Genomic DNA, 14,759 nt, shown 5'->3' on the forward strand with positions numbered 1-14,759 from the left:
AAAGGATTGTTTTTAGAGATATAATTCCTAATATTAACACAAACCTGCAAGGCCATTTATGGAACTAATTTAAATTCCAGTGCCAGAAACCCAGTACAAAAGCAGTTACAGAAACTGAAGCTGAAGCAGGCTTTGGCCTGAACACACAAGTCATAATGGGGAGCAATTCAAACACACTTCCAATGCAAAGTGTTTACCAGAGAGTTCGGAAACTTCATCTTCAGTTTGGGAAGCACCTGGACGATTTCATCAAATTCGATGAATGTGAAGGAGACGGTAGTGACCATGCCGGCAGTCTGAATACTCCAGTTCCGGTCCAGGCACTCCAGCGCCCCCGAGCCATACAGCGAGAGGGTGTCTCCTTCTATCTCCACCAAGTGTGTTTCTGTGACTGACAAGCCTTGTAACGCACTGCTGAGCCCTGCGTCTAGAGACCTGCAAAAGTCTTTTTTTAAGTAAAGTCTTGAGCATGCAAAGGAAATAATAGGCTAGAACAGCATGCTGGAAAGTGCTTTACATTTTATATTCATTACCTCCATTTCTATAATTAAACCCAGAGCATCCTAGATTAATTTTTATTAGTTTTTTAAAATTAGCTTATAAATAATAGGCTTGTTATGGCATTTTCCTATTCACTGTTGTTGATCTCCCTCCCCCCCCCCCCACCTCATCTGTCTCCTGCTGGGTCCCCCTCCTCCCCACACAGCCTCCCTCATGCTTTCATGTTCATGTATCCTTAGACTAATTTACCAGCTTATCTGAAAGATTAACATTAACATCCAATCTTATATTTTAGCTGAAAGTAGAAAAATTATTAATAAAAACCCACCTCCAAGACCAAATTACTCATCATATTAACAAAAGGTAATAATTTCATATACCTTAAATACGTCATTGAAATCTTTTTATATCAATATAAATATACTTTCCCAATTTACAAATTTATCTAGCTAAATACATTTTACAATATATTTCCATGACATTATAAAATATTATTTATAAAATACAATAAAAATGTTTGCAATATATATAACATTAAACTATCTATTTTCTGTTTTAGTTATTGAGGTAAGTGAGCAATGATGACTGTTTTTGAATGGTCTGATAACTGAAGAACTATAAATGTATAGTTCAGTTGTAATCAATAAAAACCAATCAAGTCTTCCTCCCTGAATTGAAACAAGAGTGATAAAAACAAATTATGCTACTCACACAAATCAAATTGGATACTCTACTGATAGGACCATTTCTATTATTCCCAAAGCAGGAGCCACGCTGCCTATGAAAGCCAACTTGAATGGCAAGCAGCGAATCAACCAAGCTCCTTTATCCAATTCAAATTTTTGACTCTGTATATAGAACTGTAACGTTATGGGTCTGTCCAGCTCAACACTTGGACAGCACTTGACTTTTGCTCCGTGTTTTCACTGAGGGTTTTATTCTCTGCCCTTGTCAGTTTCCTGTATGGCAAGCTTGTGGACTCATCCAGTGCTTCAGATCTCAGACCAACTATAATTATATGCTGGCAACTCCAAATAGTGAGTTCATGAAGCTGAAAAGCATGTCTTCACATCTGGAGACTCTTAGGTCCACTAATGGGCTTTTCACAACATATTAATTGATTATGAAGGATCTTTAATGGTTTTTAAATGCTGGTGTTGGACAGTAAGCCTGACAAATGGTTATCCCATTGGTTTATTAGATTTATTTCAAAGGTACCAGTGAACTGTTACACATCTGTTTATTTGTTAACAAGTTAGCTAATGACATTTGTGTACTCAAAGTGAATATGCCACTAAGGAAATACACAAAATTATTTCTTATGCAATCCTTAATTTACATCAAAGGATTAAGAGGGGCAATACTCAAATATCCTATGAGTAGTGGTGTGGACTAGCCTTAGGACAACAACAATGATTCCTGCTCAGACAGGGCAGAAGACAGCAGTGAGCATTTGCTGCACTAAAAGGAAGATGTATTGATGGCTCACACACTCAGTCCAGCACTGACACAGTACACTGCAGCACTGCTCACTGCAACACTGCTCACTGCAACACTGCTCACCAGACAGAGTGCCTTTCGAGTGTCAATCCTGCTGCATGTACCACAGTAGAACCAACATATAGCAATGCCCAGCTCAATAAATATTTCTTGAACTAGTAACCAAGAAGACTTCCAGGGGTATCTGTTCAATCTTTTAAGGATGCTATGGTATGAGCAAACAGGCAGAATGAATGATATGGATGCACAGTAAGTTAACAAGGCTAGGTGAGACAGAGACAAGCAGCGAGAAAAGTTTAGTTTTAATATCAGTACAGTGGATAATTAGCTAGATACCAAAGTGATGAGCAAACCTATTGGGAAGTGATCTTGTCCCATATCAGATATTTAGAGTGGCTTACTCTTCTTCTGCTATGTGATTAAAAGATTAGGAATATAGTAGAGTGGTGGTGGCACACTCCTTTAATCCCAGCACTCAGGAGGCAGAGGCAGGTGGATCTCTCTGAGTTTGAGGCTAACCTAGTCTTCAGAGTGAGTTTTAGGACAGCCAAGGATACACAGAGAAACCCTGTCTCGAAAAAAAAAAAAAACAAAAAAACAAAAAAACAAAAACAAAAAACAAAAAACAAAAAAAAAAACAAACAAAACATAAACCCTAGAGTAAAAAGTCTGTTATCATAAGGCAATTATTCTGTGCACACTTTTGGCAAGCTGTTGGGAAAAGAAGTGAAAAAGTAAATAAGCCTAGAGTTAGGACGCCATAACACAGTCAGAAAGTGAAGCCAAAGGGAGCTCCAGCTGCTTCAGGCCTCATGAGACACTTGGCTGCTGAGCTGTGGCCAGCCCAGGCCTTCCCCAGAAGAAGCAGAGCAGCTGCCACCCAGGTCATGGGAGGCAAAGACAGTTCATGATGAGCTACTGGGGTTAGCCTCCCACTCAGGCCACTACTTACTAATTTGCTTCCCTAACAAGGCATGCTCAGTTTCAATATAAATGATTTGGAAAGCTCACTGAACCATGTTTGTATGATGGAGAGTACCCCTGCAGCTTTCCTGGGTCAAGGAGAGCTATGTCCGCATCTCTGTTTAGTTAGAGCTATGCACACAGTCGTTCATTTGTTAACTCATCAAACATCACCTGAAAGCCCGCTGTGGCCAGAGTTCTGTGCTAAGTCTTCTGGCACAGGTGACTAAGTCATCTGCAGTGATACGGGCAGTGAGCAGAGAAAGTATGCACACACACCTTTTTTTTTTTTTTCTATATCAAGACTATTGCTTGTAAAGCCAAATTAGGGAGTTATAGTTCCCCAAATATGGCATCTGTAATCCAATCAAGCAAGCCATATAATTTTTAAACCAAAATGACCTCACTATGTCATTGAACAGGTTTTGCAGAGGTACTTTGTGTGAGGTACTGTGCTAGGCACTGGAAATCAAGATAAACCTGCCCTCCAAGATTTTCCACTCTAGGTGGAGAAGAAGGTAAACACATAAAATATAATGTGCTTACTGTCACAGAATGAGTATTTCAACCTCACTCTATGGAAACAGAAAAAAGAGTGACAAGTTCCTTTAGGGGGAGGGAGAAGCTGGGTCTCAAAAAGAAGCAGCCTTTGAACTGACCCTTGAGTTGTGGGCACAGTGTTTTACCAGGGGAAGAGAAGGGCAGAGGGACAGAGGGAGAACAGAAGGCTGACTATGTGTAACAGCACAGACAGCTCAGTTTCAGTGTGACACGGGAGTGTAACACTGAGAGACAGGAGAGCCGTGCGCAAGTGAAGCTGAAAAGTCAGACGCTATCCCACAGGGATGAAGACCAGCGGGAGGGAGGTTTTCAACAGAAAGGAAAGACCATATCCAGTGAGCCTGAGATTTAGCTCAGAAGTAGCACACCATTATGTCTGAGGCCCTGAGTTCAATCTTCAGTAATATGCACACATACAAGGGAGGCAGGGAGGCAGGGAGGCAGGGAGGCAGGGAGGCCAGCCAGCCAGCCACAGTTGGAGCCTTTGTAAAGTAACTCCAAAGAGCCATACACGGTGTAAGTACTTGTGCTGGGAGACATGGATGAAGAGCATGCATCCTCCGCCTTCAGGAACCCACCTATTAGTACATCTATTGGTGAAGGATTTGGGAGGAAGAGGCTGGATGCAGGGGATTAATAAAACTGGTGCAATGTCAACCAGCCCACAAAAGGGCATAACAGAAAGACATGGTAAACTACAGGAGAGGTGGCATTGCCAAGAAAATTGGAAGACCCTTGGCTAAGCCTCCACATCTGCCACTCTCTCAAGAAGGTTCTGGATTTCTGAGTTCGAGGTTCCTTGTTTATAAATGGCAACTCCATAACACTGTGTTTTCAGAGGTGCTATGAAAACTAGAAATAATAAAGGCATAAAGCATGTCTTGTAGTTAGTTCAATACATTTAGGGATCATCTCAATGAAGGACAACACATTACTAGGGATTTAGGAGAAGATAAAAGGGGACTTAATGGTTAACTGGCCATAGAAAATGAGGGGAGAAGAAAGAACTGGGTACAACTTCAACTTTTAGGGAGTGACTGGGCCCTGCCAGCTCCCTACCCCCCACTCAGCCTGAACCTACAGCATGAGAAAGGCAGTGGTCTTCTGTGGAGGTCCCGTGGTTTCCAAACTTGATTTTGCATAAAGCTAAATGCCTTACTACTTATATTCTCCAACTCAAAGATTAGTAAGTGATGTCAGGCAGCAGAATCTCCAGTGGGAATTGTCTTCAAGCTCTTTCGTGGCCAATTTCAAGTCCAGATACCATCTATTCAACCAGCTCTCTCTAAGAGAACAGGCAATGTCCTATGTCTTCTCAATTACTGGAGGCACCTAAGGAAAGGCAGGGGGCTGGCTTGATGCAGTCAAGTGTCAAATTCTTAAGAGCCAGGCTAACTGCAATCTGTACCCAATGTTCACACTGACAAAAAGGATACTCTTCAGGGACCTACACCTTCTCCCCCCTTTTTTTTGCCTTTAGGCTTCTTATAACAGGCAAGAACAGGAATATTTCAAGTCTTTCGGATGATTTTTCCCCCACCAAGTAAGTGGTGCTGATTCCTACAATAACTCATTTTATGAATTTTCTATTACAACATTCGTGTGTGTGGAAATTCATTTTATGCATTATATTTTATTATAGTGGTGTTGGCTAAAAGGCCAGTGTTCACAGACAGGAAATGACCAAAAATAATCTGGCTTCACTACATGCATCCAATGTAAGCAAAGGGAACATTACACCTAGTATTCTGCCATTTCTGCTGGGCAAAGACCTCTGTAGTGTGTCGTTTACTGCTGAGCTGTCCCAAGTTCAGGGAACAGTAAAATCATTAATGGTTTATACCAAGTGTTAAAGAATTTCTTTCCTTTCTATGCCATGTTTTCATGGACACTTGTTCTAGGCATTTATTGATATGCCCAGAAGTCAGAGGTCATGGACACTGTAGCACAAGAATGACCTTTTTAGCATTCTGAAATACTAAGGACTATCAATGATGGCTCAGAGAAGAAAACCACCTGTAGTATTTAAACACAAGTCGAAAGACTAAAGAAAAGACTTTGTGGCTCTCTACACCAGCCTCACACCTTTAGGAAGAATGGTTTACATCACTGTCCAAATCAAGTGTTATGTTATTTTAAAGATTTATAAAGAATGTCGGAATACAATCTCTAACATTAAAAATGCTTTACCCTATACTCTCAAGCAAAACAGTACATAGGAATGAGCACACATGTCCAATCCCTTCCTTCAAGGTGCCATTCAGGGACTGAGAAGGTCTGAAGTCGCAGGAGCTCCAGATGGAGGGACTGTTGGCAGCGTGGAGCTCAGCAAGCTTAGGAGGCTGGAGTGAAGGCTGCCCCATGCTGAAGAAGGGACAACCACAGCCTTGACTATGCAGTGGAAATAAAGATGGCGGCCACTCAGCTGAGAGGGCCCTTCAAGGGACAGACAGGATAGGAGTGAGAAGGGAATGACACAGAGAGTAAATGAAGCTCTGAAGGACTAGACTTGGGGACCAAGCTCGGAGGCAGAGCTCTCACCGAGAACAGTGATGCCTTGGGTTAATCCTAAGCATTGAATGAGGAAGAAAGAAACTCCCACCTACTCCCATTGCTAAGAAAACATTCAGCTATAACCCAGTGGGGAAAGGAAAGAGTACTCTGACTGTAACACCAGAGTAAGTAGTTGTTCCTATAGATGGAAATGAAAAATCAGCCCTCGCCTCAAACATGCAAATCAATATGAGGTGTAGCCAAGACTGATGAAGACCAAATTTAAACTTTTATGAAACAAAATGGGGACAATATTTTAGAAGTTCCTTCTTATGCAACATCTAAATGGGCAATCCATAAAGGAAAAGCTATGCATGTTGGTATTCTCATCTATAAATGGCATTTAAAGTCACTGACATCACAAGCTTCCCGAGCTAGACAGTATAGAACGAGAAGAAAATCTCAGAGTAAGAGCTGAGGGATTCTACCACTTAAGAGGCTGAAAGGATAGAAAAGAAATAAGAGAAATAGAAGAGGATATGAGATCAAATTTTATACCAGGAAAGAGTCACAGCCTACAGTGACATGGTAAAACAAGGAAGTATAAAGGCAGCGACAAGACCAGACTAGGCCTGGAGACAGGGACTTCAACAAGGGTAGCTCTACTCAAGGGACAAGAGAGAAACTTGACCATAGTACAGGTACACTTCTTTAAGCTTTAAAAACAGTGTGCAATATGCAATTCCAGATTAAAAAGAATTTGTGTCAGAACAGAATGGCTCAGATATGAAGCAAACCACAATGTGGTAAGGTTTGGACAGTTCTAAGGTGTGATGAAAAGAGGGAGTCTGAATTTGATGCTGGGGTTCATCTCTCTGAGTGACATGGACAGCAGAAAAGCATCACAGTACATACCTTAATTCTGAAGTCAAAAAATACATATCCCATAGAAACCTCAGCTCTATTAAACAGTTGTGAAGGTTTAAATGCTATCAGCTGACCAAGCTTTAAGCTTGCAGAACAGATGTAAATGTTATTGATCCTGCAATGTAACAGCACAGATCACAGACTCTACTAGAGTCCTCAAGAGGGAAGAAACAGACTAGGAGTCAGATTATGGACTCACTCTAATACAAAAGCATGCACTAGGAAAAACAGTCAGATCAATAGACTGAATTCTAACATCTAAAAATGACAATAACCAAAGGAATACTCAATGAAGAACAGCTAATGTGATGAATTTCAGTGGGATGGTCTGGCACCTTCACTTCCTGTGATCCTCACTCACCAACTTGCAGCTTGTCCTGAAAGTGACAGCCACAGTCTTGAGGCAGGCTGCAGGCAACCACGCTCACAGTATAGCCCAGAGTCCCCAAGCTGTGCCTGTGTTTTCCTGTGTCTGGACCTGACTCCTCCAAGGTCTGCCCTTGCTGAGCTTACCCTACAGCATTGCTGGGGCTAAGGCTGCTTCTGGGTAGCATTTGTTCAAAGCATCTTCAGTGCCGAGGACTGGACCTGGCCTGGTGCATGCTGGGCAAGTGCTTTTCCACTGAGCCACATTCAGCCTCTGGTCACTTCCTGTTTCTTTGATTCTGAAACAAAGGCTCACTAAGTTGCCCAAGCTAGACTTGAATTTACTCTGTAGCTCAGATTGGCTTTGAACTTGTGATCCTCTGGAATCAGCTTCCCAAACAGTTGGGACTTTGGCACCAGGCCTGGCTGTCAGAAGCATTTAAAGGCACATGTAGAAGCTTCCACACAGGGGACAGGGTAACATATTCAGCTAGCAACAGACGCGCAAACGCCTAAGACAGGGAAGGCTGGGAAAGGAGGCGCACAGGAGGATGGGAGTTCTCAGCTCTCTTGAGCCAGGGTATCTAGAAGGCCATGTGCACAAACAGAGGGCCTCATAGTCTGCATGTAGTCATCTAAACTTTTCCCCTTCAAAATCCAGCAAACCACTGGGGGCGTTTCCATTAGGGAAATGTTAGTTAGATTTATATTTTCAATTTTTCCCTCTTCTTAATTTCAGCTTTGACTTTCTTAAGAAAATTATTCCTCAAGAATAATTCTGTTAAATGGGTTCCCATCTCTGTTCAAAATTCAACTCTAGAAATGCCAGTAGCATGAGAGAGCCATTGCATACCCTGTTTCCTCTGGAAATTCTGAGATGGAGCCTCCATCCATCTGACAGGGTTCCTGAGGAGGAAACTCAGAGTCCTTCCTGTCCTGGGTGAGGGCAAGATGGGCCACACGTTGCTGCAAGTCCCACTTTCTGGCAACATTGTTAATTGTTAGCCTTTTCTTCTCCTACAGGAAGGTAACAGAACAACAGTTAGATGACACATACTTGGGAAGAGAGAAACACTGGCTTCTGGTCCTTTCCTTCTGGTACTTTCTGAGAGAATTCCTTGAAAGTAAACAACCAGCACACCTTCTAAAACAAGCCCATGAGCCTATGTTCACACCATGCTCAAATCTCTTAGTAATGATGTCAGCCTACATGGAAAAGTATCTACTAGATGAATACTCCTAGTTCTGAACAGTGAGTTATATATTTATTTCACTAATTGGAACTCTGACTTGGCAAAGTTATATGCCTCTGTCCTTGAACAAAGCAAGAAAAAACAACTAATGTTTTCATCTTTTACCCAGTAATTTGGGAGGTGAAAGAAGGGTAGGGATTGATTAGTAGTTCATACTTCATGGTATAACATGGCTTTAAAAATCCTTATTTTTATTTATGTGCATGTATGTACGGGTGCCTGTGGGGGCCAGAAGAGAGCATCAGATCCCCCAGAACTGGAGTTACAAATAACTGTGAACCCACAGACATGAATGCTGGAGGCCAAACTCATGTTCTCTGCAAGAGCAGCAAGTGCTTATAGCTGCTGAGCCATCTCTCCAGCCCCCATGGTACAGATCATGGCATTTAAGCCTGAAAAAAAAATATTATATAGGCTACTACAAGAAGTTCTGTTAGATAATTTTTTTTTTCTGGATAACTACTATCATTTCAGAAGAACAGGGAAGTGGAGTTAATTAAAGCAATGGATGCCTTAGGCAGTGGTTCTCAGGTTCAGGATACCTCAGCTAACCTGGAGGGCTTTTGAACCTGGGCCATCTCTGACCATATACTTGGAGGGCTCAGGAGTCTGCCCCTCTGACAACCTCCAGCACTGCTCATGCATTGAGAACCACTGACTTGGAGCCTTGAGACTCAACTGTCTCATAGAAACCCTTCTGAAATAAGGAAATGTAAGCCTGAAGAAGCCATGCTCCATTAACACGCTCTAGTCTATGCAGATCTAGCTTACAGCGATGGGGTAAAAGATTCCTACTCTGGTACTATCAACATTCTCAAAGGCAATACTTCATTTGTTTTATTTTATTTTAAAAATGTTTGTTTTATATGTATGAATGTATGTTTGTGCACCGCATAGTTTCAGTGTTCATAGATGCCAGAAGAGTGTGTCAGATCCCCTGAAAGTGGAGTTACAGACAGCTGTGAGCTGTCACGTGGGTGATGGGAATTGAACCAGTGTCTTATGCAAGAGCAGCCAGTGCTCTCAGTTGATGAGCTATCTGTGCATCCTTTATTTTTACTACATTTTATAGTGTGTGTGTGTGTGTGTGTGTGTGTGTGTGTGTGTGTGTGAGAGAGAGAGAGAGAGAGAGAGAGAGAGAGAGAGAGAGAGAAGGCTTGTATGTGCCATGATGCACAAGAATGGAGGTCAGAGGTCAGAGGACAACTTGCAAGAGTCAGTTCTCACAGTCTACCACTTGAGTTCTTGGGACTGAACTAAGGTCACTGGAATTGGTAGCCCAAACCCTTACTTGCTGAGCCATCTTGCTGGCCTCAAAAGTTAACACTTTAAAATTACATCTCAATTAGATCAAAATGCTAAAAATAGTTTCTTTCTTTTCCTCTTTCATTCAAAATTTGCCAATGAAAAGTATCCACTGAGTGAGCTATAAACCCTCTCCAGGAAGTCTGTCCTGGAGCCAGGGCAGGGGGTGGGGGGACGAAAACATGCCTTTCTGCTTGCACCTCGGCCTCTATTGGTTTACCTAAGAGTTTAGCAAGTGTGTGTGGCACTGGATAGGAATGCACCGAGGGCTTGCTTAATGGAACTAGTCTTTTCAAAGTTCTCTTTCTACATTTAGAAATGTTTTTGGCCCAAGTTCTTTGTTCCTGCAGTTTGTTATTTCAAATGTCTGTATAGTTTAGAGCAAATACTGTGTTACTTCTGAGATGATTGACACTTCATGCATAATGTTCTTGCACACAGGAACTGAAATCCTACTCTTCTGCTATGAAACACTATTACCCTAATCTAGAATTAAAAAAAAAAAAAAAAAAAAAAAAAACTTACCTTATGGAATTTGATTTCAGTTTGTTAATGGCTATACCAACCCAACTCTCTAATCTAAACAATACTGTCATTTCTACCTAGAGGCAAGACCACTGGCTCCATGTGTTTGGCTTCCTAGCTGGTAGAAAATAATCATAATGAGATAGATATAGCAATGTTTAGAAAAAGTCATAAAATATCCTTCCACCACCGGGTATGTTAACAAATGTGTAACAAGCTGGCCTCTGAAAGTGCAAACACTTTCTTATGCCCACACCAAAGCGAAGCTTCCTTTCTTTAGGTTATTAAAAGCAGCTTGATACTTTTAATAAAGCAGGTTGACTAGATGAGTAGGTGATTTTGTTGGGGTCTGGATAAGGAAAAGGTATATTAAGTCAGGATTCTATCCTGAGGTCATGTGGGCACCCCTGCTTGGGCAGGGAGCCACAGGAGGGCTCAAGATGTCTATGGAACAAGAAAGAAAGGAACAAAGGGGCTGGACTATGCCTCCACAAGACCCAAAGGGTACCCAAGAGTGCTCTGTTCCCAGAGGCCACGGAGGCACTAACGGGCCAGCTGTATTTATGCCCATCATCACTTAGGTGGCTATAGGTTGCCAAGTACATGTGGAAGCGGCAAATATCTGAGGAGAGAAGGTCAGCTCCCACCATCCGAGTCTGTTCTTCACTGACCAGACAGGACCTCATCGGTGCATGTCACAATTATCACTTCCCTCCATCTCCAAGGTGGCACATGAAACAGGAGGATGAGAGAACCCAGCTGCAGGTGCAGGCTTTGCACACCTCGGCTCCTCCCCACCCCACTTCCATTGCCTCCATGAGGAGTCTGCAGCAGCAGGGAAGCAGCCTCGGGAATGCTGAAGCTGTTCTCACGTGGCTTCAGCTCTCACCAAGGGCCAGGTCTGAGCCTGCTGCTGCCAACACTTCCCGTATTAAAAACAAAAAGCTAAACAATCTTCATAAGCAATCAGACAGAGCTCCAACACTTCAAACAAAATGCTGTTTTCTAAAGTCACTAAAGCTTTCCAAACAGTCCTTTAAATGTTCACTAAATTCATGGCCTAGTTCCCTGAATGCTGGTGGTATGAAGAAGCTGAGGTACAAAGTAGGGGGGTGGGGTAGTAATGCTGAGGTAAGATTTCAGTTGGACATGAAAATCAAGTTGATTCTGTGCCTGCCCCAGGCTCTCCTTACACTGGCAATTTGGCAGGCTTCGAGCTAAATCATCAACAGAACTTCCATGTTCGTTCTTCCTTGCCAGGCTCTGGGCCTATCCCATGAGAGGCTTCCACAGGCCCAGACTTTACTCTATGAACGTACATACGTGTCTTGGATCATTCACTGACTCACCCATTCACATAGGCACTGGACAGCAGCAGTGGTGTGACAGGGGAAGCCATTTCCCCAGCACGGCCACTTTGGAAAGGTTTGCCTCAGTGAGACCTGTCAATGGCAAATCTTGCCCCTATACATTTTTTAAAATACCACTGCAGTTATATTTTTATAAGCAAAACATTAAAAACGTAATTTTGATAAACTCTTGGGGGCAATACAAATTAGCAAATTACAATCCTGTTGTTAGGTGATGAGTACAGAGGAATCTATGTCAGCAGAGGGCTTAGGCACACTGATGAATGGGATGAGGTATAGCCAAAAAGAGCTGGGGGCGAGTCTGGGGGTCAGAGGTAACAGCAGAGAAGAGAGCGACCTACAGCTAGCACATGAAGTCCAGTCACTTTCAGATCCGTAGTCTTGACAGGCAAGGTGCTGGAGACAGGTTCTAATGCTAATTTAGGAACCATTTTCCTACTGCACAACAGCTCTGACAAAGGCATGTCCTTGTGCAGCCCGGACCCCTGCCAGGCCACACAACACAGCCACCACTTTGGGGAACTAAGGACACTTCATATCCGTAACTGTGTCCCTCTGGTCACTTTGAATTTTGCATGTCACTTCAAAGAGAAAAGGACTACTGCTCAAGACAGCAGGCTTCCTTCGAAGACAGAGTGACAGAGCTAGAAGCCAGACATTCTAACCTGTTCTGATCAAGCTTTGTGATGATAACACGTAAAAGCATCACTACTCAAGGAAGTATCAAGTTATGCTTGACACTTAGAACTACTTTAAAATAAATTTTCATTTCTGAATTCCTCAAAATTTTCACCATTTCTGTATCAAAGGTGCTAATGGAGAAATGTTTTTGGTTTTAAAAGCTGTCCTTAAGAACCCAGAGCAAAGTTCATAAAAACATGTCAGTAAAGATGACTGTCAATCACAGAGCTATCCAAAGTGACAACACACAAATGCCACACAGGCATGAGACGTGCCCTAGTTCTCTTTGTCTTGCTGTTGCATCTCTCTTTCACAGTGCCCATCTTGCCCATCTTGTCTGCACAGCACCACTGTACTTCTCAAGTTCAGGTCTACTTACATAGTAACCCATCAAAGTTCTTAGCAGGGCTTATTTAGTTCTGAATGCCATGTCCCTGTGTGTGCTCCAGTGCACAGTGGAGGCAGACATGGAGGGCATACCTTCAGCAAAGACTGCTTATGACTTTCCCTCTTCTTCTCCTCCTCTTTTTTGGCTACAACAGATGCCACGCGTCTTTCTTCTTCCTAGAAAAAGAAATGTTTTTAGAGATGGCATCCTGAGGTGTCCGCCATATTGAATGAGGTGTGTGCTAACAGAGACAGTCCTGGAGGAAGGGTTGCGTTTTATCTACACTTCTTCTCACCTCCTAATTCTATGAAGTGTGTACTCCTAAGTCTACATCTGACTCTGTAGGTGAACTAAAGCTAGAGGATTAACACAAGAAAGAAAACAAGATTGTCCGACTTTTCATTATAAAAATTTTCCCTGTAATTTTGTCAATTCTACTTCAATAAAGATGGGAAAAAATTAACTTATGAAATGACTTCAGGACACATCAAAGATCATTCACCATGATCAAGTTGGCTTTATTCCAGAGATTCAGGGAGGGCTCAATATATAAGTGTCAATAAATACTATATATTGCATAAATGGACTGAAGAACAGAAATCACATGCTCACTCAACTTGATAGTTGCAGAAAACGCTTTTGAAAAAAATCTAACATCTCTTCATGATAAAAGTCTTGAAGAAACTCAGACTAGAAGGACTGCATCTCAACATGATAAAGACTATAAACATGGGCTGGAGAGATGACTCAGCAGTTAAGAGCATTGGCTGGTCTTCCAGAGGACCAGGGTTCAATTCCTAGCACCCACATGGCAGCTAACAATTGTCTGTAACTCCAGTTCCAGGGGATCTAACACCCTCACACAGACATAAATGCAGACAAAACCCCAATGCATATGGCATAAGAATAAATAAATGTAAAAAAGACTATACACAAGCCTACAGTCAATATTATAGTTAGTGAAGAACAGCCTAAAACAATTCCCACTAAAACGAGGAACAAGACATAGGTGTCCACTTTCTCCACTCTTAGTCAATATAGACTGGAAGTCTAAGCTAGAGCAGTGAGACAAGAGAAGCAAAGAACAGGGAGCAGACAAGAAAGGGAGAAGTCAGAGCATCTCTATTTGCAGACGATATGACTCCATACTTAGGAGATCCTAACAACTCCACCAGGAGACTCCTAGAATTGATGAATACCTTTAGCAAAATGACAGGCTGAAAAAAAATTAACACAAAACCAACAGCCTTTTATCTACCGATGACAAATGTAGTGAAAATGAGACCAGGGAAACATTTACACTAGCCTTAAAAAAATATACACTGGAATAAACCTAGCTATGAATGACCTCTATACTGACAACTAAAACCCACCAAAGACAGAAATGGAGGAATATACTAGAGACGGAAAGACCCCGCCCCACCCCCATGCTCATGGGTCAGAATTAGTAGTGTGGAAATGGCTAGTCTACCTAAATGAATCTACAGACTCAACGCAATTGCAATCAAAATTCCAGGACCATTCTTCACAGAAATGGAAAAATAATCTTAAAATTCAATATATAAGCAAAAACGACTGAATATTAGCCAAAACATGTCTGAACAAAAAGAATATGGCAAGAGGGCTTGCTACACCTGACTCTAAGTCACACCAGAGTCAGAGACTAAGACAGCATGGTACTGAGCAAACACCAGGAAACAGCAAAGGAAAGGGAAGAGGGGAGGGAGGGAGGGAGGGACGGATGGACGGACAGAAGAAAAGGAGGAAGGGAGGGAAGAAAAGGAGGAAGAGGGGGGAGAGAGGGAAGAAAAGGAGCAAGGGAGGGGAGGAAAGGAGGGGGGAGGGAAGGAAGGAGGGAGGAAAAAGAAACAGGAAGAAACAAAAAACCAAATACGCTGGAAGGCATTGGCTTGTAGTGAAACAGTT

General features: G+C 42.3%; 1 protein-coding gene across 4 annotated transcripts in view; it reads right to left on the reverse strand.

The window, feature by feature from the left end:
• The window catches only part of Lrrc49 (leucine rich repeat containing 49), a 105,470-nt gene that overhangs the window by 16,258 nt on the left and 74,453 nt on the right, over positions 1-14,759 (reverse strand). For all 4 annotated transcript variants that reach the window (XM_036192150.1, XM_036192147.1, XM_036192149.1 and 1 more), the window contains 3 exons: positions 12,926-13,009; positions 8,165-8,328; positions 198-435 (listed from right to left, as the gene is read on the reverse strand). In XM_036192150.1, the coding sequence (XP_036048043.1) occupies positions 198-435; positions 8,165-8,328; positions 12,926-13,009 (486 nt within the window). The remainder of the gene's footprint in view (positions 1-197; positions 436-8,164; positions 8,329-12,925; positions 13,010-14,759) is intronic.

The sequence above is a fragment of the Onychomys torridus genome, chromosome 7 (assembly GCF_903995425.1).
Source record: "Onychomys torridus chromosome 7, mOncTor1.1, whole genome shotgun sequence".
Taxonomy (NCBI): domain Eukaryota; kingdom Metazoa; phylum Chordata; class Mammalia; order Rodentia; family Cricetidae; genus Onychomys; species Onychomys torridus.